This window comes from Aspergillus ambiguus (assembly GCF_047715705.1).
Source record: "Aspergillus ambiguus strain CBS 117.58 unplaced genomic scaffold BDV59scaffold_44, whole genome shotgun sequence".
NCBI classification, from domain to species: Eukaryota; Fungi; Ascomycota; class Eurotiomycetes; order Eurotiales; family Aspergillaceae; genus Aspergillus; species Aspergillus ambiguus.
In genome coordinates, this window is record NW_027395557.1 from 104193 (window position 1) to 129162 (window position 24970).

The 24970-nt window shown below is 51.3% G+C and overlaps 8 protein-coding genes across 8 annotated transcripts; 3 read left to right on the forward strand and 5 right to left on the reverse strand.

Annotated features, from left to right (window-relative positions):
- Positions 1 to 72: 72 nt before the first annotated feature.
- Positions 73 to 1596, reverse strand: BDV59DRAFT_186884 (DNA-directed RNA polymerase II core subunit RPB11). Its single transcript, XM_073691097.1, has 3 exons — positions 1263 to 1596; positions 708 to 766; positions 73 to 656 (listed from the first exon to the last, which is right to left on the reverse strand). The coding sequence occupies exons 1-3, from the start codon at positions 1277 to 1279 to the stop codon at positions 346 to 348; spliced, it is 387 nt and encodes a 128-aa protein (XP_073544039.1). The 5' UTR covers positions 1280 to 1596; the 3' UTR covers positions 73 to 345.
- An 18-nt stretch (positions 1597 to 1614) lies between these two features.
- BDV59DRAFT_210461 (nitronate monooxygenase) lies at positions 1615 to 3039 on the forward strand. Its single transcript, XM_073695604.1, has one exon. The coding sequence runs from the start codon at positions 1790 to 1792 to the stop codon at positions 2849 to 2851; it is 1062 nt and encodes a 353-aa protein (XP_073544040.1). The 5' UTR covers positions 1615 to 1789; the 3' UTR covers positions 2852 to 3039.
- BDV59DRAFT_120259 (uncharacterized protein) lies at positions 3040 to 6351 on the reverse strand. Its single transcript, XM_073686782.1, has 3 exons — positions 5889 to 6351; positions 5412 to 5829; positions 3040 to 5348 (listed from the first exon to the last, which is right to left on the reverse strand). The coding sequence occupies exons 1-3, from the start codon at positions 6119 to 6121 to the stop codon at positions 3228 to 3230; spliced, it is 2772 nt and encodes a 923-aa protein (XP_073544041.1). The 5' UTR covers positions 6122 to 6351; the 3' UTR covers positions 3040 to 3227.
- Positions 6352 to 6940: 589 nt separating this feature from the next.
- BDV59DRAFT_186888 (snoRNA-binding rRNA-processing protein ENP1) lies at positions 6941 to 9473 on the reverse strand. The gene is made up of 3 exons (XM_073691098.1): positions 8889 to 9473; positions 8580 to 8821; positions 6941 to 8527 (listed from the first exon to the last, which is right to left on the reverse strand). The coding sequence occupies exons 1-3, from the start codon at positions 9261 to 9263 to the stop codon at positions 7666 to 7668; spliced, it is 1479 nt and encodes a 492-aa protein (XP_073544042.1). The 5' UTR covers positions 9264 to 9473; the 3' UTR covers positions 6941 to 7665.
- A 12-nt stretch (positions 9474 to 9485) lies between these two features.
- On the forward strand, positions 9486 to 11971 carry BDV59DRAFT_186893 (SPRY domain-containing protein). Its single transcript, XM_073691100.1, has 2 exons — positions 9486 to 9778; positions 9916 to 11971. Exon 2 carries the CDS (start codon positions 10072 to 10074, stop codon positions 11926 to 11928), a length of 1857 nt encoding a protein of 618 aa, XP_073544043.1. The 5' UTR covers positions 9486 to 9778; positions 9916 to 10071; the 3' UTR covers positions 11929 to 11971.
- Positions 11972 to 14197: 2226 nt separating this feature from the next.
- BDV59DRAFT_195821 (FAD-dependent oxidoreductase) lies at positions 14198 to 15837 on the reverse strand (the record flags this gene model as incomplete). The annotated part of the gene is made up of 8 exons (XM_073692637.1): positions 14198 to 14295; positions 14345 to 14545; positions 14604 to 14798; positions 14868 to 15114; positions 15166 to 15360; positions 15420 to 15485; positions 15544 to 15669; positions 15721 to 15837. 8 exons carry the CDS (start codon positions 15835 to 15837, stop codon positions 14198 to 14200), a joined length of 1245 nt encoding a protein of 414 aa, XP_073544044.1.
- Positions 15838 to 16573: 736 nt separating this feature from the next.
- On the reverse strand, positions 16574 to 18557 carry BDV59DRAFT_210463 (NAD(P)/FAD-dependent oxidoreductase; the record flags this gene model as incomplete). The annotated part of the gene is made up of 6 exons (XM_073695605.1): positions 16574 to 16965; positions 17019 to 17558; positions 17622 to 18050; positions 18109 to 18148; positions 18202 to 18298; positions 18433 to 18557. 6 exons carry the CDS (start codon positions 18555 to 18557, stop codon positions 16685 to 16687), a joined length of 1512 nt encoding a protein of 503 aa, XP_073544045.1. The 3' UTR covers positions 16574 to 16684.
- An 858-nt stretch (positions 18558 to 19415) lies between these two features.
- BDV59DRAFT_210465 (type I polyketide synthase) lies at positions 19416 to 24836 on the forward strand (the record flags this gene model as incomplete). The annotated part of the gene is made up of 5 exons (XM_073695606.1): positions 19416 to 19714; positions 19781 to 20081; positions 20140 to 20655; positions 20692 to 23565; positions 23640 to 24836. 5 exons carry the CDS (start codon positions 19416 to 19418, stop codon positions 24834 to 24836), a joined length of 5187 nt encoding a protein of 1728 aa, XP_073544046.1.
- Between the last annotated feature and the right edge of the window lie 134 nt (positions 24837 to 24970).

The following is a 24970-nucleotide window of genomic DNA, read 5'->3' on the forward strand; positions in this document are numbered from 1 at the left end:
CTTATGTAACCCCCCCATGTCCAAATAACCAACTACACTAGGCTACTCTTTACGACACCCACGAGAACCCATCCTGAGCACACATGCATTTCATTAAGACTCTAATATCCGAGTACATCCCGAACTCCGGCACTCATCGGCATCGGTCATACCTCCATGTCCCACCGCGGAAAGCCGTGTCGACGCTGCTCTGCAGATCGATTCAAGCCATCCCAGCAGACTGGATACAATCGTAAGACAAGGAAGTTTCATAGCGCGTGGCCAGCCGCGCGTACATGCAATACGAAAGCAAAATAAGAACCCCCTCATACGCCCATGAATCACAAGCCGTCAGCGCGTTGTCATCTACATGCCATCCTGGGTGCCATTCTGCTGCTGAGTGGCTCCCACCATCTTGCGCAGCTCGTACTCCTTGGTGAACTCGCGCGAGAGAATGCCGAGGTCACGCACTAGCTCGTGGCAGGCGGCGATGACAGCATCCTTGGGAGTAATCTCGCCGTCGGTTTGGACGCGGAGGATGAACTTGGGGACCAGCGGGTGAGGAACCTTGTAGGCAGCGAAAAGAACATGCGAGCTTTGCAGCAGACGGGAGCGGAGCAGGTTTCCCAGAGTATGGTCCTCCTTGTTGAAAGTGAAAATGGCAGAGGAGGGGATGCCTGGAGACTTGTTAGATCCATGACGAACTCTAAAGCCGGGGGATTACTTACGCGTGTCAATCTCCATTTCCACCTTGTTCTCGCCGCCCGCGAGCACAAAAGATTCGTAGCTAAATTAACGCGCCTGGTCAGTGATTTATCCTCAAGATATATGCAAGGAATATATGGCAACAGAGCGAAGATCTCTCTGGAACAAGCACACCTGGGCTGGTCATTCCCCAACTGTGTTGACGGCTGATGTCGGCTTGGTTGGCTGCTGTTGGGGTTGACCCAGCGCGCATAGGCGAGCTCAGGAGGGAGAATGGGTTGTCTCGGCTCTCTTTCTGAATCCATCACGGCCAGTTGAGAGCATGCGCAGGGTGGGGTTGAAGGAACGGAAATGGAGAGATGGTGGTGGAGAGGAGCAGAGGTGACAGCATGATGCAGGCAGTTGTAGCAGGAGGGCATTCACCACTGTGGTGGCTTGCCCTGCTCTTTCCGCACAACAGCATTTCCATCGCCAGTAATGGAGAAATGGCAGAGATACCATATCAAAGAACATGAACATGACGTAGAAACGACAGACATCGGGTGCAAGGACAAAAGAAATCATAGTCGCTGTCTTACCGATCTGGGGCGTTCATTTTCACGGATAGAGATAGAAATAATAAAACTATGACGATATGTGGTAACCAGAGGATATCCAAGAGATAATGCAGCAGTTGGACTTGTGAGCTGGTGTCTCAGATGGTGCTCAACTGTGAGGACGTCAAAGAAACTGATATCAGAGGTGCGAGGCGAGTTGGACCACAATCAGCCTGGTAGGGATAGATATGGATGAGAAGAGGATGAAGATGAGGAAAGAGAAACGTAAATAATGGCACGATAGGACAGGGCAGACTGCAAGAGAATGCTTGGAGGACGTGAGTATAAAATGATCTAAAGACGACGAGGATGAACGATGATCCTTCCGCAGTCCCGTGATTGCACGTGATCACATCCCAAAAGGGCAACGGCATCATATGAACTACACCTCACCCATCCTCACCATATACCGAGGTATATATATGTATATATATATATACCTGGTTCACGTCCACAGTAGCAAGACAGAAATGCCCGCCTTTCCCTTTCTCACTCCATAACCACCGACCATGCCCCGCTTACAAGCCCTCTATCCCTGGACCAAGTCCCCTCTCCTAGCATCTGCCCCGATGCTGAACATCGCCCTGCCCACGCTGGCCGTGTCAGTCTCAGCCGCCGGCGGCCTGGGGTTCCTCGCAGGCGGATACGACGTCTCCACGCTGGAAAGTAACCTCCAAGCAGCCGCACGGCTAGTGGACCAGCAGCCTCCCACCAGCCAGCTCCACCAGATCTACCACGACCGCGGGGTTCTCCCCATCGGTGTGGGATTTCTCAACTGGGGCGCAAATCTAGACCGATCCCTCGCCGCGATCGAGAAATACAAGCCCTGCGCAGTGTGGCTATTCGGCCCGCGGACTCAACCCGACGACCTCGTGCCGTGGGCGGAACGCACGCGCGCCGTCGTCCCAAACACCCACATCTGGGTGCAGGTAGGGACCGTAGCGGAGGCGCTCGCCGTGGCGCACGCACTGCGGCCGGACGTCCTGGTCGTGCAGGGGTCCGACGCGGGCGGGCATGGCCTGGCGCGGTCCGCCTCTGTCATGACTCTCCTCCCGGAGGTGCGCGACGCCCTGCATGCCCGTGGCATGGGCCAGATCCCGCTTCTGGCGGCGGGTGGCATTGCAGATGGACGTGGTCTGGCGGCGTCGCTGGCCCTGGGATCTGCAGGGGCGGTCATGGGCACGCGGTTCCTGGCGTCGCCGGAAGCGAATGTGGCGCAGGGCTACCGCGCGGAGATTCTGCGGGCGTCGGACGGTGGGCTCAGCACCGTTCGTTCCACCGTTTATGACCGGGTAAGAGGCATCGCTGGCTGGCCGGTGAGGTATGACGGACGGGGCGTCATCAATCAAAGCTATGTCGACGCGGTCGAGAAGGGGATGAGCGATGAGGAGAACCGTGAGCGGTACGAGAGGGAGTTGAAGAAAGGAGACTTGGGCTGGGGACCTACCGGTCGATTGACAACCTACGCTGGTACGGGGGTCGGCCTCGTGAGGGAGACCATGTCGGCCGCTGAAATCGTAGAGAAATCCCGGCAGGAAGCCGCGGAGATCCTTCAGCGACTGGGACAGTAAGACGCAGAACGGAACCAGTATATAGAGGGATGAAGCAGATTGAAGACTGAAAACCAGTCGATGCTTGAATACACACAACCTTGCGGGGAAATGGAATGAAATATTACATGACCGCCGAACTCCATCCACCAAACCAAACGTCAAGTGAGTAGAGGCTTATTATGCAAATCTTCTTTCGATGATAAAAAGTCAAAACAAAGTGCTCGGCAATGAATAAACAACCAAATGAACCCCAACTCTCGCCGAGTATGCGCGCCTCCAAGGCCGCAGTAGAAATAAAGGAACAATACCATATGTGCATGACAGATAACGGTTCATAAGAGGGCTGGAGATCAAATCAAGATAAACGGGAACAAATTATCTACTGGGTAAGGTATTAATGTACGGCATTGAGCAGATCTCCAAAGCCGGTTGCCTCTTTCTTCATCTTCCAGTTGCTTCGCTTCTTCTCCCGCTTCTTCATCATCTCGGCCCAGCCTTGATCGTCGTCGTCGTCATCGAGCCCTGCTGGAGGGCTGCGCACCGCGAGAATAGACTGGCCGGCCGCAGACATGGGACGGACGGTGGACTTGCTCATATGCGAAGTAATGGAGGGAGGAGATCGGTGGTTTTCGTCGTTCCACGGCTTGGGGACGTAATGATAAGCCGAGTCAGCCTCCGGCGGGACAGTCGAAACGGGCCGATACCGAGAAGCCATGCCCACGGTGCTGCGCTCTGACGGGGCGATCGACGGCGCATAGCCCTGACCGTGCGGGGTGCCCGGGCGAAGGCCGCCCGAAGCGAAGGGCATTGGACTATTCAGCCGGGAGGAAGCATTGGGGTCCAGCATGCTGAGCGTGCGCTGATCATTCGGGTAGCCCAGCGGGGCGTTGTGCACCGATCCTGCCGAGGGCATCGAAGACGGTCTCATGTTAGGCATGGGAGGCACCAGCGACGGGGGAGGGCCCTGCCCACCCTGCATTTGCATCATTTGCTGCATCCACTGCATCTGCATTTGCATCATGTTCGACATCTGCTGAGAGAGCTGGATCTGGGCCTGTTCCGTGGCCGAAACTCCCCCCTGGGGGGAAGACATGTTCGGGGGGTACATGCTCATCATGGTGTAGGGTCGGGGAACACCGCTGGGGTGCATGGGAGCTGTCGGTACTGCATTCTGATATTCGTACATGGCCTGGGTGTTCGGGCTCCCCCTTCGCATCGCTCTGGCCCTCTCCTCCGTGGCAATTACGCCAACTAACCCCCCGGGCGGGAGGGATGTTGGGGGACCGGACGGACCGCCATAAACGGATGCACCTCCTCCCAGGGCGAGGGACTCCCGATTGGATGGGTTCACTAAGCTCGCCCCAAGGTAAGGGTCCCGCGGGAGATTGCGCGCAAAGACGGGCAAGCTGCTGCGGTTTCCAGATTCGTGGCCAGCCACCGAACCAGCAGACGATATATAGGGCTGTTGAAACGACGCCCGCAGGTTCGGGTTCGAGCTGGACGGGTTGAGTCGACTAGGGGGGCGGTTTCGGTTGGGGAAACCGTGGGCGGCCAGAATTCCCAGGGGGACTTCTTCGTCGTCATCTCCCTCGCTGCTCTTGTTACTGCCGGATTGATTGGCCCCATTGATCGACGGTACTGTCAGATTCGGGGCACTGTTGCTCGCCCGTTCCATCTCCGGGCGAAGCGATGGCGCGGGCGCCTCCTGACCGGTCACCTTCATCATTTGCTGCCGGTAGACGGAGAGATGGGCCTCCTGTTTCCGACGGAGCCTCTCGGCTTCGCGGTTCTGCTCCGCCTCGTCCTCCTCGTCAAATTCGCTACCCGCCGAGTTGTCACTCTTGGATGATGCATCGCTGTTGGACCGCCGCAGGGCCTGCTGCTGTCGGTAATGCTCGAATTGGGACGGGGTCATGATTTTGTTTCCAGAGGCGGTCTGCGCGGGCTGACGCTCTTCATACTGAGCAGCCAACTGCGCATGGGCTGCAATGGAAAGGTCGGTCTGATCCTCCATCACTGGGCCAGTGGACTTGGAGCGGTTCGCCGTGAGGTTCTGGCCGTTGCCAAAGAGAGGCGTATCATCCGAATCTTCGGGAGAGGAAGCGACGAGCGGTTGAGAGCTTCTCCGGTTGGAGTAGAGCGACTGTCTCACCAACCGGGCATCTTCATCCTCGACAGAGGCCGAATCCCGCTTGGTGGGATACAAGACGCTCCTCCGAAGGCCCCTCTCGGCCGCGGGGTTAGGCCGCTCTAATGAACGGTGGTATGTCGTCGACGGGACATTCGACAGAGGGAGCGATTTGCGGCGCTCGGATGGATAGTGGTTGACAGGAGGGGGCGTGACCGAAGCCGCTTGGGGCGACTCGACGGGGTTGAGCAGACCCTCTTCGGAATGCTGGCTATCCCACGAGTATGGGGAGGGCTCCACATCCTTCGAGTGATCTGTCTTGATGGGGGCTGGACGAGGCGCCTTTCCCCCTCTTTGCGATGGATTCTCTGGCGGGGAAGAGGAGTACTAGATGGGTCTGTTAGCCTCGCGGCGTCCTACCAGCCTTACAAGGGGAAAGAAATGCCATACCGTATCGACGGATCTGTTTCGGGCCGACGACTGCTGCGTCGTACTCTCGGATTTGCCCAGATCGTCGAACATGTTGTGGAAGTCGTCTCCCAGCTGACCGAGGTGGAGATCGGTGTCTAATAGCTTCGGAGGTGTTGCGGTGCTGTCGGAGGTGGCGGTCATGGCTCTACCACGCGCGGGGGCGGGTGTGGACTGTTGCGGAGGAGGGATGGGCGCCGAAGACTTTGAGAATCGTCCACCAAACGAGAAGGTTCTCCCAGCCGCGCGCAAAGCTCCCGAGATGGGGGGGATTGGGATATCGTGCAGGTTGCGGGTATGCGGTGACTGAGCATCGGCCGGAACAGGCCCGTCTGTGGAACGGCGGGGGAAGGAGGAGCTGAACCGGACAGAGGAGGAATTTTCATACGACTCCCGATGACTGGATGGAGTTGGTTAGGAGGGGGTCTCGGATAGGGAAAGAGGAGGAAAAGGACGTACAGATCTTTGGGGTGGTGGTCGGCGAAGATATTATCGTGATCTTCTGGGGTGGAATACAGCGGCTGGGCTTCACTGAATCGCTTGGAGAGGAGATTGCCCTCGCTGAAGGACTTGCGGTCGACGGAGGGACGCTCGAAGACTCGGAAGGAGGATTGGGGTGGCGGCTCGACGTCTTCTAAAGCATTTCCGGCCGACTTCCGCCGGGCAAAGCTTTTGGGGAGCTTGATTGGCATGGTGGCAGTGGAAGAGGGCCACAAGCACAGCTAGTGAACCCAGGGGCCACTTTTGGGGAGGGAAATTGACGAGATTGAGCAAGATGAGGGATCCGCAGGGGGTCAAATGGAGGGATATAATAAGAAACCGGGCAATAATGAAATATTTTGGCGCTACTGGTTTCCCATAAACAAGGCCGCAGACGGCGGTGGAGGGGAAGGGTCGTTTGGGGGAAAATCTGGGCCTTTCCGCAAATCCCTTGGGGTTGGATCAGTGGGTCAGCCGAGAGAGATGGACCGAGCAAGAGGCCGTAGAGAAGAAGCAGAGAGATATACACAGGCGAGAGAACGAGAGGTGGAAGAGCAGACGAGAGCGAGAAATGGGGTCAGGGGCTGCAGCGAAGAAGAAGGTTCTGGCCACCCAACCATGAAAAAGAAAGAATCTGAGTAGCAGCCGATGAGGAGCACTACTTTTAGATAGTCATGTCTGACTCGGACCCTCACATACCACGGACGGGTGGAGAAGTCTGGGAACACGGCGGATTTGCCTGGTTGGGAGGCGATGGCTGGTTTCAGATGGAAGAGATTGAGGAGATGGAGATGAAGAAGATAGATTAATTGACGACGACGAGAGAGAAGATGAGGAGAAGGAGAGAGAGAAGAAAGAGCGAGAGAGAGAAAGAGGTGGACCAGTAGGGACTGACTGGGCTAACCGGATTCATGATACTGGCCAAATATAGCAAGCAGGTCCTGACTACTCAGGCACCGACCCTAAACTGACCCGGGAAGGATACGCAGCAGTGGACTCTTACCTGTCATCTCTACAGCTCCTCCCTCCATCTCCAGTTCCCCCTCTCCTGCATGCTTTCGTCCTCACCCCAACGACCGACGGCCAACCCTAGAGTTGGGATTCCGGTGGTTCGGTATGTCCATGCAACATCATCCCCAGTGACACGGTACGACTGTCAGAGGTAAGGTACCTGACCAATGCTCCAAGTCCATGGTTCACTGGCCCTCTCTATCTGTCTGTCTGTCGGATCGGACACCTCCATACTCTATCGGGCCCGAATATTGGGATAATATTACTTGGATCTTCCGTATATCAATCCCTTCATACTCCCTTCATACTTCTGGTCCTCCAGTAACCAAAGGAATGTGTCGGCCAGATCTCGGTGGGTCAATCATTGGAATCTCGCGAGAATGCCTTGCTTATTCTAGCTTATTCCACGTATTGCCACTCCCGCCTCCGAAAACAGTACCTTTTCGGGCTGGCCGACCGCATCCGTCCGCTTTATGCACCGATCGGCCCTCCCTTGCGCCAGATTCCTGCCGCTGCAATGACGACGACCGATGACACTGCGGATCCTTGCATCAACCCAGTATGACGCTCCCAAGAACCCTTTGCGAAGAATCTCTCATTCCCACGGGAAATCTTCTATTCACAAAATCAATCCAATCAATTACATCCGGTATAAAACGCCAGTCATCCAAGCATGAACACGCAAACCCCTCCACAGGGTCAACAGCCTCATGATACTTTTCATTCCATCTCCCCCCCAGTCCTCCTACATCGTCACGTCCATCGTATCATCACCAGCGTCCAGCGCCCCTTGTTTCTCAGGGTCCGGGACCACCACACCCCGTCCACGCCCCGCCAACAGCTCCCGTCGCACCTCCGGTCCGATATCCTTATGTCCCCGGACTAGGAGCAGATCCAGGAGCGCCTCCCGCTGATCTTCCGTAATATCGTTGCGATACCGCTGCGCGAACACTAGCAGGGACTGATGCCACAGAACCGGCAGTTTGTAGCCCTTGTTCGACCCTCCGTCCGTCATCATCGCGTCCTCTCCGGTGTCTGCCCGGAACCGCAGGAAATGAAACACGAGCGCATCAATCACCTTGTACGGGAGCGCATATTTCTTCTCCAGGAAGACCCGGATAAAGGTGTTGACCGCCCCCGTGCTCTCCAACGATGTCAATGACTGTTCGGCCGCCAGATCGCACATCCGGAGCAAGGCGGCCGCCGAGTGCAGAACCGGAATCGACACCCGTGCAATGACCGAGGAGACGATGTGCGCCTCTCGCAGCGTACAGGTCCCGCTCGACACCAGAGGGAACAGCAACCCCTTGAAAAAGCACGCCGGCTTGTACAGCGCTTTCCGCAATGCGTTGTACGTGTGCACGTTGAGCTTCTTGGTCTCGTGGATTTCGTCCTTCACCCGATCGAGGAGCACGGTCGAGATGAACTCCTGCGCAACGATCGGCTTCGAAGAGATGAAGATCCGCGTGGCCGCGTAGACGGCGTTGGCGGTCCAGGACTCGGGCCGGGTAATGTCAAGCAGCGTCTGCCAGTTTGGAACCGAGGGGAGGATCTTGAACGGCTTCGGAAGGGGACCGGACTTGTAGCGAGAGAGAATCATCCCGACCCTGCCTTTCGTTAGCATTGAGCGGTGGCCTGGGGGCTGTAGCGCGTGCATACTTCTCGTATACTTCCACCGCTTTGGCGGGAATCTGGACGGCATCTTCTGGTAGACCACCGCCCTGGATAAACGGAGTCTGGTCTCCGGACTGTTTCGCCTCATGCTCCGCAATCTTCTCCAGGATCAGATCGGCGAGATTCGTGCTCTGACCGGCGTTTTCCTGCCGAGGGTTAAAGATCGGATCTCCGTCATCCCCGGGAATGAACTTGTTGAACACATCGAGGTCATTGGGATCGACCTCCTGTTTCGTACATTAGATATAGTCCAAGAAATGAGCCAGAGCAGTCTCGCAACAGGACAAAACATACCACCTCCTCGACCTCCTCCTCGTCTTCCCACTGGTCCTCCGGAAACCGCTCGTCATCATCCGACGGGATCCCATCGTCCTCGAACCGAGACTCGAAATCGAATGCTGTGTTCATTTTCTCCCCCGTCTGGCCCCTGGCGGCAGTTTGCTCCGCCTCGTCTTCGTCGGCCAATTCCTGTCCAATCTGTAGAATCTTGCGGGACATCTTCGCATCGATGAAGCGCTCGCCATCTTCGCGGTCCTCCTCTGTGTGCGACTTGCGCTTGTTCTTTTTGCTAGGTTGCGTTCGCAGATGGCCTCCCGTCAGGATATCCTCTGCCAGGGGATTATGTCTGCGCGTAGCAGCGGCCGAGCGTGGAGTGGTCGCCTTCGGCATGGTGGGCAGTTTCGCTCGAGAGTCGTGGGCACAAGGCAGAGGAAATAATCAGATATAGATAGAGTATTTCCCACGGACTCCTGATCTCTGGTAGAAGAAAATCACGACGAGCGAGCCCCCGAGATGCGACAGAATTCCTCCGGGAAAAGTGTGTAAATTTCAAGATCAGGTGATCCCAACTTTTCGTGCAGAAGAACATCCTTTTTTTTTTCTCGGCTGACCGCCCTGCATTACGTGGTGTCTATTGGTGTATATATCTCACCGCCTGTTTGCCCCTCCTAACCCGATCCACTCACTCAGCGGTTCTTCTGCCGGACAAACCAGCTCTCACCGCCTTCTCCGGAGCTTCATCCGCTTTCTGCTCCTTTCAACTCCATCAACCTCACATTCTCACGTTTACGACGATTTTGCATATTGTCTGTTCTTGTAACTGCATTTCACATATTATTAGGCTGCTTGGGGGCGTCCCAATTTTAGCCAGTCAACTCAGGAACCTGATCAACACCAGACGACCTGTGAGTATCTCGATCTTTTATTTATCACTTCCATGTTCCTGGCTGTCATAGCTCGACCCAATGCGACTGCACATACCTGTGTTTATCTCTTTGTCACTTCATACGCTTTCTCTCTAATGATATAATCTGTATGGTAGGTTTCTATGAGTTCCACACCGGCGTACCATTGACAGTTCAAATCCACGTCCATTCGATACCCCCGAAGTTCTCCGTTTCTTGTATTCAACATATCACGACCAGCAACCTAATCCAGTATCCTACCCACCGAACCATAATCCCACATAACGCCGATCATGGCATCTACACAACCTGCTGGCTCCTCCACCCCCTCGTCCAACATCAACTCGCCCGTGTTACCGCCTACAAACCTCCCCTTCCCGAATGGATCCTTAGAGGCGAATGCACGTTCATCCCCTGCGCCTCCAAGCAACGCCTCAGTCCAAGCAGACAGCGCTAGATCAAAGCGCAACAAGCGGGACAGTCGAAAGAAGCGCGAAGCCAAAGGCATAGACGCCGAAGCCGCGCCTCCGAAAAAGCGCTCGGTCGCCGTGCACAATGTCTCCCTGCCCAGTTCAGAACTGAGCATCCTCCGTCCTCTCATGCTTGCCGAGCCCCGACGCTCCGACTTATTCCCTCCGCAGCCACGCCAGCTGAATTTCGTCTCCCGCAAGTCCACCCCCGTGCTGGGCCAGAGCTGGGACTTCTACGAAGTCGTCGACAAGCTCACCAACAAGAACGGGTTCCGCTACAGCTACGCCATCGCCGACCCGGGCTTCCGGCATATCAAATACCGCCAAACCGACGTCCCGCCCTACCACGCCCGCTTCAGCTTCGAGGACTCCCCCGCCGCCATCCTCTTCAGCCGGGATGCCCGCGCCGTCACCACCAGCGACCCGTGGCACACGGCCCGCGCCAACGTGTGTGCCCGCGAAGGCACGTTCTACTACGAGGCGCGGATCATCAACGGCGTGATGGCCGAATCGCAGCAGCCGTCCGCCCCACCCGATGGAAATGGAAATGGGAACGGGAATGGGAACACGCACCTACCGTCTCGAGGCCACGTGCGGCTGGGCTTCGCCCGACGCGAAGCCGACCTCGACGTCAACGTCGGTATCGACTGCTACGGCTACGGCATCCGAGACGTCAACGGCGAGGTAGTGAACCGCATGCGCTGCGAGTACTTCTTCCCGAAGGGTGAGGCCATCCGCGAAGGCGACGTCATCGGTATGCTCATCACGCTGCCGCCGCTGGCACTCCACAAGAAAGTCGTCGAGGGCACGTACGACCCGGCGACGGACGGCGATGCCGCCGAGCCCGTCCCTACCGCCGCCAACATCGTGCGCGACCGCATCCCCTTCCACTACAAGTCGGATTTCTGCTGGCAGCAGTCGAACGTGTTCGCGACGAAGCAGCTCCGCGACTACGCGTTCAACCTGAAGGAGACGCCCACGTTCGGCCCGCCGTCGCCGCTGAACAGCGAGGATGCGTCGCTGCGCACGTTGCCGGGATCCAGCATCACGATCTTCAAGAACGGCGTCAAGATGGGCACCCCGTTCAAGGAGCTGTACGCCTTCCTGCCGCCGGCGAGTCGCCTGGCCAACGGCACCAACAACCTCGGGCTCGGCGAGCGCGAAAACGCCGACGATGGCATGATCGGCTACTATCCCGCCGTGAGCTGTTACGGTGGCGGCGCCGTGGAATGCAAGTTCGAGGGGCCGTGGTGGTTCGAGCCCCCGTCGCCCGGGGAGAACGGCGAGCCGGTGCGCGGCATCGGCGAGCGCTTCGTCGAGCAGATCGTGGAGGATATCGTCGCGGACATCGTCGATGAGGTTGAGGCCATGCTGGTTTGGGGCGGCGTTGATGGTGATGTCATTGGCAACGCGCGGCTGGACGCGTCCGGTTCTGGCGCGGTGGGCGGCTCTGAAGTGTTGAAGGCTGGCGTCGGCGCGGCGTATGAAGCCGCTGTGCCTACCAATGGCGCAGCTACCGTGCCCGAACCGGCCGCGAATGGAGGGGACGTCCTCGCGGAATCGGGGCGGAACCAAAATGAAGATGGAGGGAGTGTCGGGGCGTCTGGCACGCCAGTGGTCGAGGTGCATGTACCGGCACCGGATGCTATGCAGGTGGATGGCGATGTTGAAATGAGCTGAAGCATGCATGTACGATGGGCCGTCTTACTATAATACGAAGAAGCTATTGTGAGAAAACCTCGAAGGAAATGCGTGCCATGTAGGAAGAGGTTGTCATCCTTAAAGCGATATAGATATGGGGCATACACGGAATCATTCTCTCCATGAGTTGTCTACGATAATGATATGCGCCCAGCATCAAAAATGTATTGTCGATCCAGGGTACGGACACTCTAGGACTGAGACCGATAATCAAACAAAGCAGCACATACTAGACAACCTCTACCCCATCACCAATGTCGTACCGCGCCGAGGACGTTTCACGGAGAGGCCTCTGTAGACCACCCCGGAAGCGGTCAACACGAAGCATCCGCTCCAGCACCAGCGTATCCATGCGCAGAACTGTCTCTCTATATAGTGTCTGTGAAGTCCAGTCGTAGGAGCAAAGCAGAGTGCGTGTAGCTGTCTCCGCAACATTGGCGTGGCGTAATGGCTCTAAAACCCCATGCACGGCAATGCCTCGTCCAAGTCAAAAATACAGGAGTCTCCCATAAATTATCCTGCGTCTCCTCTACGGACCGGCTTGTATTACCCTGCATCAGTCCAACCGACGGCCCTTAGAAATCTCCACCTTGCCCCGGATGTACCGTTATTAAGTATATGCTTATGTGCGCCCTACCCCCTTAGCATTCTCACACTGACTACAGTACTCTTAAATTGAAAAGATAAATCAAAAATGCCACGGGAAGAAGACTCCGAATATCCCACAGCTATCGCAGCCGAACGATCATACACTATAGGACAATATTTTGCACGTCCTCTATATCTTTCAGGTATGATGCTCTCTAGTATATTATAGATCGATAGATAAGATACAGGTTCCCTAGATCGCCGACAGCCCCCGTAGCTAAGAGTATAGGCTTATTTATATGATATAATAGATTAAGATAGATAGATATCTTCGGTTCTAATACTGCAATGTGCTATCGTCGCGGAGGATTCTTAGGGAAGATAGTCGTTAGAAAGTTAGAGAGATTAGCGCCCGGGTAAAATACCTAATAATTATAATAAATAAAGAATAATTTAATAATATCTAGCTTGTCCTACTCGGTATCCTTCTCCTTATATCGATTCTTCAGGCGAGCTTATTCCACCACAACTAAATTATATCTATCTACCTTACGCATGACCGTCCCAACAGAAACCTAAATAAGAATATTATTTCCTTATCTATCGCCCTTACTCTTACCCTAGCCGTTCTTCCCACATTCGGCCGTAATTATACCTCGCCTAGCAAGCTTATAAAGGCTGGCTAGGCCTTTAATAACTTAAATATATATATTTCCACTCCTATCTCCGTTGCTACTGTTCAGCGGTCCTTCTTTAATATATTTCTCTCGGAGAAACGAGACGTATCTATTACTGTTAGACCTAGTATATATTATAGAACGATATTTATCCTAAAAAGTAAATTATAAGTAGTTTTCCGGGGACAGGTTCAGATATAATAATTCTAAGATGTTATTAAATACGCTAGTGTTATAAGCAGTCGGTTTTTTAGCAGAGGCAGTGCTATATAAGCAGTATAAATTTATATACGTTCTAGTAGGGCGTATGCGTACTCAGAGAAGCACGGCAAATAATTATATTGAAGGTATTATTATAATATAGCAGGTGTTCAGCTTACTTATACCACAATAGGAAGCGTCTGCCTTTGATTTAAATATTCAATATTTCAACGGATATGCATGGTTTGCCTCTGTCTTTAGGTGAAAAAGCAATTGGGTGTCGAGCGAAGGTGATGCGGACAAAGTTATCGCGCGAAAACTGGTCCACACGTGATCTTATCGATAGGGTGATAAGTCTTACCGTTTAAGGCAATAGTAGTATACTACCTGGTACACTACTCAGGTACTACCAAACTCCACGTGTACTTGATTTCAGTTCATTCTGAGCAACAAGTTTAGGGGTTCGAAATTCAGGGTTTACTACACGTGTCATAGGACGGATTCAAAAGAAGGCTCATTTCTATCGGGATCCGCACTTCCATTATGGGCATAAGGCTTAAGTGCATAAACCGGGCAATGTTACACGGATGCATTGATTCCGAAATCCCGATTCCTCTATTAATTATCAAGCCTGGTATACGGAATCTGACCAAGGGCGCAAATTGTAGTTGCACTGGAGTTTTTTAATGTCCATTCCGTATAATGGTATAGCTGTCAAATACAAAAATAAAGATGAAAAAGAAACAAAACAGTGAGAGGAATGTAGCTATAAATCTAGAGTGTTAGATTTGAGGATGAAAAATAGAGTCCAAATGTCTCGATGAACGCTCCCACTCGTCATGGTCCTCAAAGAATTTCTTCGTCGGCATCAGCTGCTTAACTAATGGATTGGTAAGTGAATGCCGAAAGATAGCGCGTTGGTGCCTTACATGTCGTTCCAGTACCAGGTTTATGATCTAATTGCCACCCATATTCGCGGGTAGCCTCTTGTATCTTAGTGACGTGAGGCTTCCGTAATTTCTGGTACAATCGTAATCGTTCTGGTATCTCGAATTTCCTGACCCCCCGCGATAGAACCGCACCTAAACATATTCCATCCTCGATAGCCATTGCTGCCCCTTGACCAAGGACTATAATTATCAGTTCAAGTAGCCGAGTAAACACGGATCATAGAAGGAATAGCCTTACAGGGTAGCATTGGATGAGCCGCATCTCCAAGCAGCGCAGCATGCCCTTGTATCCAACTTGAGAGCTCATCCATATCCGGTAATTCGAAGACCATCAGATTCTCTTCTGGCGCGGAACGTATGATATGCTGGACCCCGGGGCCAAAGTTCTTAAAGGCTGTAATTAGCTCGTCTTTATGCCCAGTATTTCGCCAGCCTGGAAATAGCAATATATTAGCTTGATAATAGCTTGATAACAAACTAGTAAACAAGATCGATTATTTACTAAATTTTGCTTCGCTGCTACGTCCATTCGGAACATGCGCTGAAAAGCATATAAACTCGTGACTACCTGTAGGATAACTCATGAGCCTGCGATTATAGCCCCTCCATTGGTGCATATATCCCATGGCACTGTATTGCTCAGTTTTAGGGTCCGACATGATTGCTTCGTATGGGAGCGACCAGCGAAAGCAACTCATACCGTAGGGCTTTGGCTTGGTTCCCGGGGCAATAAAGGATCGCGTCCAAGACTACTAGATGTTATATTTTGTTTTCCTCACCAGGGGCCGGGAAGGGCATACATGGACGCCATCAGCGCAAAGGAGAACATCACCAGTGATTTCCTCGCCCGTCGATAATGTCAAGGAAGGTTTGTTTATATCAAGATCTATCAGGTGCGAGTTAAGAAATATCTTAACTGGGATACCGGATCCATTATGACAGGTTGCTAGATCTTTCAAAGCCGCATGAAGTGCAGGCCGGTACATAAGCATAGCCTTCTAACATACTCGCTGTTAGCTTGTTGTTGAAAGAGCTCGTGTTACTATGATACTACCTCTCCTGCGACGTTCCTAGCTTCATTATGCTCGTGTAGGTCTTCTAATGGCGTGTACCGTTTCATCTATGTTATTAGCATGTGGTTCTATAAGCTGGCTGGTACATATATGGTGATTCCTTACTCCAGCAACCAGCACGTATTGCAAGTCATTAAGCGGCAGCCCTATAACTTGCAGCATACGAGCTCCGTTGGGAGAAATATGGATACCTGTACCCATTTCTGTCGCGAAACTGGAGCGTTCGTATACCTATTCAAAGTATCTCAGCTAAGTTAGGGACTAGGGACAGGCTGCACAAACTGCCACTCGGTGGCCCTGGCGGCGCAGTGCGATTGCGGCTGTTAAGCCACTTATCCCAGCTCCGACGATCAAGACATCTAAAGCATTGCTATCTAGGGTAAATAGAGTAGAGGCCATAGTCAAAAGGGATATGCTTAGAACGGACTAGAAAGGTGCTAGAAGTGTTTTCACTTCTAATATACGTTGCGAAATGGTTGAGTTGTCGGGTAATCTTTGAGCAGTGAACGGAGCTAAAGCATCCAGGTGCTTAAGAATCATACCATTCTGCGGTCAAGGATTTCAGGTCCCAATTAAGAGAATCTAGGCAATAAATTAGCGTTGCTCAGAGTCTGCGGGCGAGCGTCCATCAGCAAATAAGCCACTTGGACATGCATCTTGTGTCCTGGGAAATAACTTTGTAATGATACTCCTTACTGTTGATGACGTTGGCAACAGTGCCAAGTCATCGCATTGATCGTACGAAAGGAGGATACCATTGCTATTTGTTCAAATATCAGACAGGATATATGTGGCCTACGGCATACATGCAGCGACTTGGTGCCTCCCCCTACTTCCTTGTGTGGCAGCGTTGAAAGAATTAGAGATAAATCACAATCTCGGAGACTATTACCTCTAGGATGTGCCTTCTCTTGACTGCTGTCGTCCCTTGCGCATCTGCAATTCGTTGTTTCTCTTTGTCGAAGAACAAATGTACATTTACTTAGGGGCATCATTATAGTCATGTCTTGTGCCAAGTGTGAGCCTTAAGAAGTAAAGAATGTGGAACACAAGGTTTGACCATTGCCCTAGGCATCAAGTTCCTGATCTACTTAAAAGAAACTGATGCTTATACATATGATCCTAAATCGCGACCACCCTATATCATTTTTATTCTAAAAATAGTCTGCGATCTGTTTTCTGAAACAACAAAAGCCAGCGCAGAATAATAGCAGTAATAGCAGCAACAGAAGCAGGAGCAGTAGTATCAGCTATTAGCTTCTTTTAATCCAAGTTTACCACGCTCAATAACCGGTATCATCCCATTAATAACATCATCACTGAAACTGTTCATATTCAATAGGTGATTCGATCTTATTAGCGCCGCCTGTGACGGGGGTTTCTGATTAACAGGCGTGTTCTTCTCATCTTCTGCGTCAATATCTGCCATTTCCTCAATCTTCTGAATAACATTTTTGCAGAATTGGACTGAGTCGTCGACCTCCTTCGTAGTCAACTGCCCGCCACAGTCCACCATACCTTGGATAACTGTTGAGAGTCGCTTAGCATGTGTTCCTTCTGGTTTTCTAATAGTAACTCACTGGGTCTGAAAATATCGAAAGCTCTGTCGAAATTCTCTTCACCAATGTCATTCAAAATCGGCTTTTCCTTCCCATGAATTTGACCATACGAACTGGCCACGATAAGAAGGAAGCGCGTATAGGCTTCATGAACCTTTTGAGAGTGCCATCTACCTGCGGCATCTTCATCCGTTTCACCATTCAATGAAGCGCAAATGGTGACAGCGGCAGAGAGTCCCCCAGTCATTGCTAGATGGACGCCGGATGAAAACAGCGGGTCGATGAAACATCCAGCGTCACCGACTATGCGGATATAAGGACAGGAATAGTTGGAAGCGCTATATGACCAATCCGATGTTGACCTACACTGAGATACCAGCTCAGCATTCTTCAAATGATCATATACTCCAGGGGCCTTTTTTAGGCTCTCTAGGAAAAATTCTCGGCTAGATGGGGACCCCATCAGTTTCTTAACGGAAAGATATGCGTTCTGCTGCATCACCACTCCAACAGAAGTTCGTCCACCCTTGAGGGGAATGAACCAGACCCACCCAGACCCATCTATGTACAATACCGGTCAGACATATCCAACAACTTGGGATAGTAAGGAGCATATCTACCTACCTTCTAACATGTGGAAATACGGAGCACCCTCCGCACGAGTTCCTACCCCATGTGCCTCGGCACCCGTAAAGTATCCCCAGGTTGCAATATTTTTCAATCCTTCATTGAACCTCCGATTTTTAAGATACTTTGTACTGATGATTCCCGCGCGACCTGAGGCGTCAACAATATATTGAATTCTGATTGTTCCTGAAGTCTTGTCCTTGCCAACCCAAGTAACGGCGACTGGCCGTCCCAGGTTACTTGCCTGTGATGACTCGTGACAGGAAGGCGAATGGGTATCATCGAAAATGATCGAAGTTGCTTTCACCCCGTCAAAAGCTTTTGCACCGCACTCAGCTGCATGCTGGAACATAATGTTATCCGCTTCCGCCCGATCCACGTTCCATGCGTGATGCCCTGCCCCACCACGTTGGAGGAAGTCGGTATCTGTAACCTCAGTTAACAAACTCGATCCAACAATATGGATCATGGCCTTTGCACATACAACCGTCAGGATTGTGGTTAAACCTGAAAGCGGCTCCATTCTGTTCGAAGTATGAACTTAGCTATGTCCACGCTCATAATATGTGCTGCTGACCTTGCGAACAAATCCGTGGCTGGCGAATTTGGGATAGAGGTCATTAAAATCTGCAAAATACCGGAATGAAGGCAACAAGCTCTCGCCGATATGGTACCTGCTAAATTAGCTTCTCTTTGTTCGTAGTATCCATTATTCATTTGCTCTCGATTGACATAATCTGGTGGGGACGAGGTTTGTTCGAAAGCAGAGGTGTAATGGAACCTGTCAAGATAAGGGTGATCTTCTTACCTTGGAAATGTATCAGCCTCCATCAGCACGGTATTTATTCCTTCTAAAGCTAACACAGACGCAGTATATGTCCCTCCTGGGCCACCTCCGATCACCAAAACGGTGCAGTCTTCGGGGATAAGCATCCTGTAAAAGTTATCCTTACACGGTTACAAAGGAAATGAACCTGTGAATCACTAAGGTTAACTGATGCGGGCTACTATATACACACCAGAATCTCCTATGTAACCAGTACAAATGGACAATCTGACGACGACGTGAAGCAAGGACTGGCTGACATTTTCTTACGTCAAAGGTGCGTTCCATATGTGACATTATTTGACGGTGGGTACATAGGATGCGTTGAAGCCAAGAATACCGAGACTCTCTACTTTAGCCATCTAATATGAGCAGCTACTGGGGTGGTCGTGGCTAGAAACAAGGCACGTCTACATCCAGAAGGAGTTTGAGTTATTTAACATGGTGATACAACATGTCATACCTTGCATTTATCCTCTATAGGGTATGAGATTGCCAATTTAGAACAATCAAGGGAGGCCTAATTGTTGGATAGGTATCGTCTACTCGATGTTTCATATGTTGTGTATCATGTGTATCAGTGACTATTGGCTGGGAATCGAAACCTAATTCTTTCCATTCCATTCACAACGCCCGAAGCATGCAGTAAAAGACCTTGCTGAAAAGTATTCGGCTTCAACCAATCAATGCTATTTGCGCCCGTGAAAATTCAAACCTTGTGTATATTGCTTATCTATTGTGCGGCTTTGACCGCTCTCTGCGATGCTCTCCCCTAGCTTAGTCTTACCTGCAGCACATACTAACCTTCTTCTATGTTTCCGAATGATATTTTTTACTTCAACTGAATCCAAAACCAATGGAAATCTTAACGCCGGAATGCCATCTTATAAGTTTGGTATCTAGCGTGCGATGAGGCTTCAATATAGATTGTCAACGACTACAACGGCATCGGGAAGAAAGTAACCATGACGAAAATATTCTATTTTAACGACGGATTTCCCACGGGTGATCGTACACACGTATTTCAGCTGTTGCGGGTCTGTCATAAGTCTCCCAGGCATGTGTTTCTGCGCTTGATATGCCAGGAAGCGACAATTGCGTTACGTGAGGTTATCCGCGAGCTTCCTGTGAGCATGAGATCATCAGTTCCACCTTTTTCGTCTATTCTTGATTTGGCCGAAAGTTATGACTGGATCCCGGAGCCGCTTAATAGTGCTTTGAGAGGAGTACTCATTTGCATGATCCAGCTTGGGCTTTTCGTGTGGTATGAAAAACTTCTACCCCTCCCTCACTAAGATGGAGAGAGACTAGTTTCTAATCACCGCAGTAGTTATCATGAGTTGTATCCTCGTGAATATAATTTTAGCGGGAGAACAACAAGTTTCACAGGAGTTGGTTTTGGGCTGCTGGCAGCCGCTACTGTTTTGGGGTCTCCTACACTAGCAGATCTGCCTCGGATGACGGCAGAGGCAATCAGGATAGCTTTGAGACTCGGAATACGTATTCATGACACAGCATCAGCCATTGAACGACGACATTCAGGGCAATCAGTAGGAAAGTGGGCTACTTCACTGAAAGACATAGGTGAAAAGGCAATTCAAGGGGAGTTGGATCAATTCAATGTCAAGTTGGTGGGTCATACCATCCATTATCCATAGACCGTCAAACTAAACCAGCTTGTTTAACCAGGGTTGTCCGGGGCCGAGTCGTGTTTATTTAAGTGTCACTGGAGGGGAAGATGTCGTACTCAGTGGTCCGCCATCGAAGCTTCGTCTATTTTTGGAGTCGTCTGGAAGGGTCAAGGATGATCACAGTACAGAACTGCCGGTCTACGGGCCTTACCATGCCCCCCACTTATACAACGAAAGCCAAGTAGCGAAGATCACAGAAAGCCTTGACTCACTCCCTGCATATGGACTCACAACGGGTGCCGTCCTTCTGTCAATCCAGGATGGGAGACCAATCCGTGCTAAAACAGTGCCTGACTTATTTCGTCACATAGTCTCTGAGATACTCACTTGTACAGTTAGTTTGGGTCAGGTCACGGAACATGCTATCCGATCCGCCAGTGCTACACCACAAGGGCATAAGTGCAGCCTCTATGCTTTCGAGCTTGGCAATACTGTCAAAAAACTTGTGTCTGCGCTACAAGAGCAAACTCCAGAGGTTGAAGCCTGGGACCTCACCGAGTGGATGCTCAATCAGGTTGATAAGATCGGGATTGGCCCGAATGACACGAAGATAGCCATTGTCGGAATGTCTTGTCGATTCCCGGGTGGTTCTAACGATCTTGATTCGTTTTGGGACGTATTGGAGTCGGGCCGCGATGTCCATCAAAACGTTCCTGCAGATCGGTACGATGTAGAAGGACACACTGACCCAACTGAAACCCGTCCAAATACAAGCAAAACACCCTTTGGCTGCTTTATCGATAACCCGGGGCTCTTTGATTGCAGCTTCTTTGATATGTCTCCTCGAGAAGCCGAGCAAACAGATCCGATGCATCGTCTAGCTTTGGTAACTGCATACGAAGCACTTGAGGCTTCCGGATATGTTCCTGACCGCACCATGTCAACCAATAGAAATCGCATCGGCACTTTCTACGGTCAGGCATCCGACGATTATAGAGAGGTCAATGCCGGACAAACCATTGATACCTACTTTATACCGGGTGGATGTCGGGCATTTGCCCCAGGTCGAATTAATTACTTCTTTAAGTTCTCTGGCCCTAGTTTCAGCTGCGATACAGCATGTTCCGCTAGCCTTGCCACTGTTCAACTTGCTTGCACATCCCTACTACACGGGGATGTCGACATGGTGGTTGCTGGAGGACTTAATATTTTGACTAATTCAGACAATTTTGCTGGTTTAAGTAGGGGGCATTTTCTGTCGCCCACAGGCGGATGTAAGGTTTTTGATGCTAATGCAGATGGGTATTGTCGTGCAGACGGAATAGGGTCTATTGTTTTAAAGCGTCTGACTGAGGCAGAGCATGACAACGATAACATCCTCGGTGTTATCCTGGCTTCGGCTACCAATCATTCTGCTAATGCAGTCTCTATCACGCATCCTCACGCGCCCACTCAGGCTCAATTATTCCGCCATGTGCTGCGGACTGCCGGCGTGAGCCCCTTAGATGTTGACATGGTTGAGATGCATGGAACAGGAACTCAAGCAGGTGATAAGGAGGAGATGGAGTCGGTCACCAGCGTGTTCGCGCCTGCATCACCAGGCGAAGTTCGCACCAACCCTTTGTACGTCACATCCGTCAAGGGAAATGTTGGCCATGGCGAGGCCGCGGCAGGGATTACTGCGCTGATTAAAGTACTACTTATCTTTCAAAAAGGTATAATTCCCAGACATGTTGGGATAAAAGGTGCGCTTAATCCCAAGCTGCCTGATCTAGCGAGATTGAACGTATACATTCCCACGAAGTCGGTGCCATGGGTACCGAACGTTAATCGCAAGCGATATGCCATGGTCAATAATTTCAGTGCAGCGGGGGGTAATACGAGCATTCTTCTTGAGGAGCCCCCAGTGCGACCAGACAAGGATCCATGTCCTTCTTCTACATATGTCATCACTGTGTCGGGGAAAGGAACGGCTGCGCTACAAAAAAATTTGAGTAGCATGATTGCTTATCTCGAGGCGGCTGGGCCCTCGCTGGATATACCAAGTCTTTCATATACGACCACTTCTCGACGCATTCATCACAGCCATCGTGTAGCCGTCGTTGGCAGCAATACCCAGGAAATTAGCAGAGCTTTACGCCAAAGTCTCTCTAGGACAGAGAATCACTCATCTGCTATAAAGTCAGCACCTTCAGTGGCCTTTGTCTTTTCTGGCCAAGGGAGTTTTTATCTCGGCATGGGCCAACAGTTGTTTGAACAGTATCCTCCTTACAGACAACAAATACAACATTTAGACGCACTTTCAGTCCTGCACGGTTTCCCGTCTATAATCCCGTTGATCATAAACGACCAAGCGTTACAAGCGCATGAGGTCGGCGACCCACTATTGACGCAGCTTGCAACAGTCATCGTCGAGATTGCATTATATAATCTTTGGACACGCGTTGGTATCACGCCCTCGGTCGTTGTAGGAGCTAGTTTAGGGGAGTTTGCAGCTCTCTATGCGGCAGGGGTTATATCTGCAAGCGATGTACTGTTCCTAGTTGGGCATCGTGCTTTATTGATGAAGGAAGTCTGCACCCTTGGTACTCATGCTATGCTGGCGGTTCAGGCCAATTTAGCAGAAATTAACCACGTGCTCAAAGGACAGGTATATGAAGTGGCTTGTGTTAATGGTCCCCATGATCTAAGTGTCACTGCCCCGGTTGACGAGATACCTCGCGCTCAACGCCTGCTAGAGGAAGCAGGATTTAAATCCACTATTTTGAACGTACCATTTGCATACCATTCTAGTCAAATGGAGCCGTTGCTCGATCGACTTGAAGCTATCGCTCAGACAGTCCAGTTCCAAACTCCCTCAGTGCCAATCCTTTCTTCAGTTCGCTGCTGCTGCATCACGTCGGATGGTGTGATAAATAGTTCCTACATTCGTGATGCAACGAGAAACCCCGTTTTGTTTAATGGGGTCCTTAATGAGGCTAAGAAGTGTGGTCTAGTTGACACGAAGACAGCGTGGCTGGAGATTGGACCGCATCTATCCTACACACGCTTTGTACGCGCTGCAATGCCTGAGGTACCAGTGGCTGCAAGTATGAAGCGTGACGAAGATAACTGGCGTTCTTTGGCATGTGCCATGGCCGAACTCTATAATTCTGGGATCTCCATTGATTGGGGAGAGTGGAATCGGCCATTTGAGGCACGGCTACATCTGTTACCTCTACCAAGATATGGATGGAACGAGAAAAATTACTGGATTCAATATGAAGGAGACTGGGCCCTACATAAGGGCAGATCGTGCGCAGATACGGGAACTGGGTTGGAGCTGTGCCCACCTACCTTGCGCAATTGCTTAGTTCACTACCTCGTGAAAGAAGCGGTCTCCGGGTCGGGTGGGGAGCTCATCATACGGTCGAACATACTACAACCAGATTTCTTTGAGGTGCTCAATAGCCACAGAATTGGCGGTAACCCAGTGGCCACATCGGTAAGTCCACTACGTTCTCGATACCCTTCCTATCTTTATCTTCGGAGGCGATTGCTGACAACCCGAATTGTCAGACAATTCATTATTATATGGCTGTTTCCATGGCGAGCTATCTATATACCCGCATCAAGCCGGCTTCATCTGTACCAGGACTGGATTTGTCTGATTTTGTTGTACACAAGTCACTGGTTGCACGAGTTGACCGCTCTAAGCCGCAGTTGATCGAGGTAAGGGCAGTTGCCGACTTGAATAAGGGATTCATCCACGTCTACTGGTACAATGTCGAGGGGAATGGTGAGTCTCTACAAGACAAACCTTTTGCCACAGGAGTGTTGAGCTGTTGCGATCGACAAGATTGGCTTGATTCATGGTCGACCTCTGCTCATTTAGTTGGCAGCCGTATCAAAGTCCTGAACCAGATGGCGGACCAAGGCACAGCATCGCGCCTAGACGAAGGAATCGCATATATGCTACTAAGGAATCTTGTAGATACAAGCGGTCCATACCGTGGCATTAAGTCGGTGGTTGTGCGAGACATGGAGGCTGCGGCTGAGGTCACGTTAGCACCTCACGTCATAAAAACTGGAAATGTGGCTCCCTATCACCTTGATAGTTTGCTTCAGCCAGCAGGTGTGCTTCTGAACGGCGGTAACGCGGAGGATAACAGGGACTTCATTCATATTCCGCCCTCTTGGAAGTCAATACGTCTAGCCAAGCCACTCATTGCTGGTTCGCGCTACCGCTCTTACACCAAGATCACTCCTGTCAGAGGAGAACACGGGCGCTATACTGGAGATATCTATATCCTTGAAGCGGACGAGATAATCGGCCTTGTCTCCAGTATGATGTATGTCAGATATCCTCGTATCGCGCTGTCGATGATCTTCGCTCCACCAGATTTACAGGAGCCGGAGGTTTCGGCATTACGGACTAGAACTCCTGCAACAGTAAAACACCGAGAGGCCTCACACACTTGTACATCTGATACCTGTGTCTCCAGGGACATGGATACCCCCAATAGTGGGGGGAGCTTTGTTGATGCCAATTCAACTATCGCACAGGCGATTGGGATAATTGCAAAGGAAACGAGAATTGAGCTATCGCAGTTAACGGATGAGACGCAACTTTCCAGTATCGGACTAGATTCTCTCCTGTCACTAGTTGTGCAGCAGAAATTCTCGGTACAACTAAATCTTCAAATACCTACCGTGCTGTTTATGGAGAGTGAGACTGTTGGTAATCTTAAGGCTTTCCTGGCGGATTACTGTTGAAAATTCGCTCTTATCATCGGCTGGGTTCAATTAGGAATAGCAGGGTGTCTGCAGTGAACCCGGAACAAGCCCCATAGTATATATTCTCCAGCATTAAGGCTACTCCTGAGAGAAAAGGCCCCATCTCAAGTGTC

Excerpts from the sequence above, each read along its gene's own strand:
- BDV59DRAFT_186893 (XM_073691100.1), top strand. The coding sequence starts at position 10,072 with ATGGCATCTACACAACCTGCTGGCTCCTCCACCCCCTCGTCCAACATC.
- BDV59DRAFT_120259 (XM_073686782.1), bottom strand. The coding sequence starts at position 6,121 with ATGCCAATCAAGCTCCCCAAAAGCTTTGCCCGGCGGAAGTCGGCCGGA. Across the intron at positions 5,830-5,888 it reads GACCACCACCCCAAAGATCT|TCATCGGGAGTCGTATGAAA; the intron begins GTACGTCCTTTT and ends AACTCCATCCAG. Across the intron at positions 5,349-5,411 it reads GAAACAGATCCGTCGATACG|TACTCCTCTTCCCCGCCAGA; the intron begins GTATGGCATTTC and ends AGACCCATCTAG.
- BDV59DRAFT_186888 (XM_073691098.1), bottom strand. The coding sequence starts at position 9,263 with ATGCCGAAGGCGACCACTCCACGCTCGGCCGCTGCTACGCGCAGACAT. Across the intron at positions 8,822-8,888 it reads AGGAGGAGGTCGAGGAGGTG|GAGGTCGATCCCAATGACCT; the intron begins GTATGTTTTGTC and ends TGTACGAAACAG. Across the intron at positions 8,528-8,579 it reads GCGGTGGAAGTATACGAGAA|GGTCGGGATGATTCTCTCTC; the intron begins GTATGCACGCGC and ends AACGAAAGGCAG.
- BDV59DRAFT_210461 (XM_073695604.1), top strand. The coding sequence starts at position 1,790 with ATGCCCCGCTTACAAGCCCTCTATCCCTGGACCAAGTCCCCTCTCCTA.
- BDV59DRAFT_186884 (XM_073691097.1), bottom strand. Across the intron at positions 657-707 it reads GGAAATGGAGATTGACACGC|GCATCCCCTCCTCTGCCATT; the intron begins GTAAGTAATCCC and ends ACAAGTCTCCAG.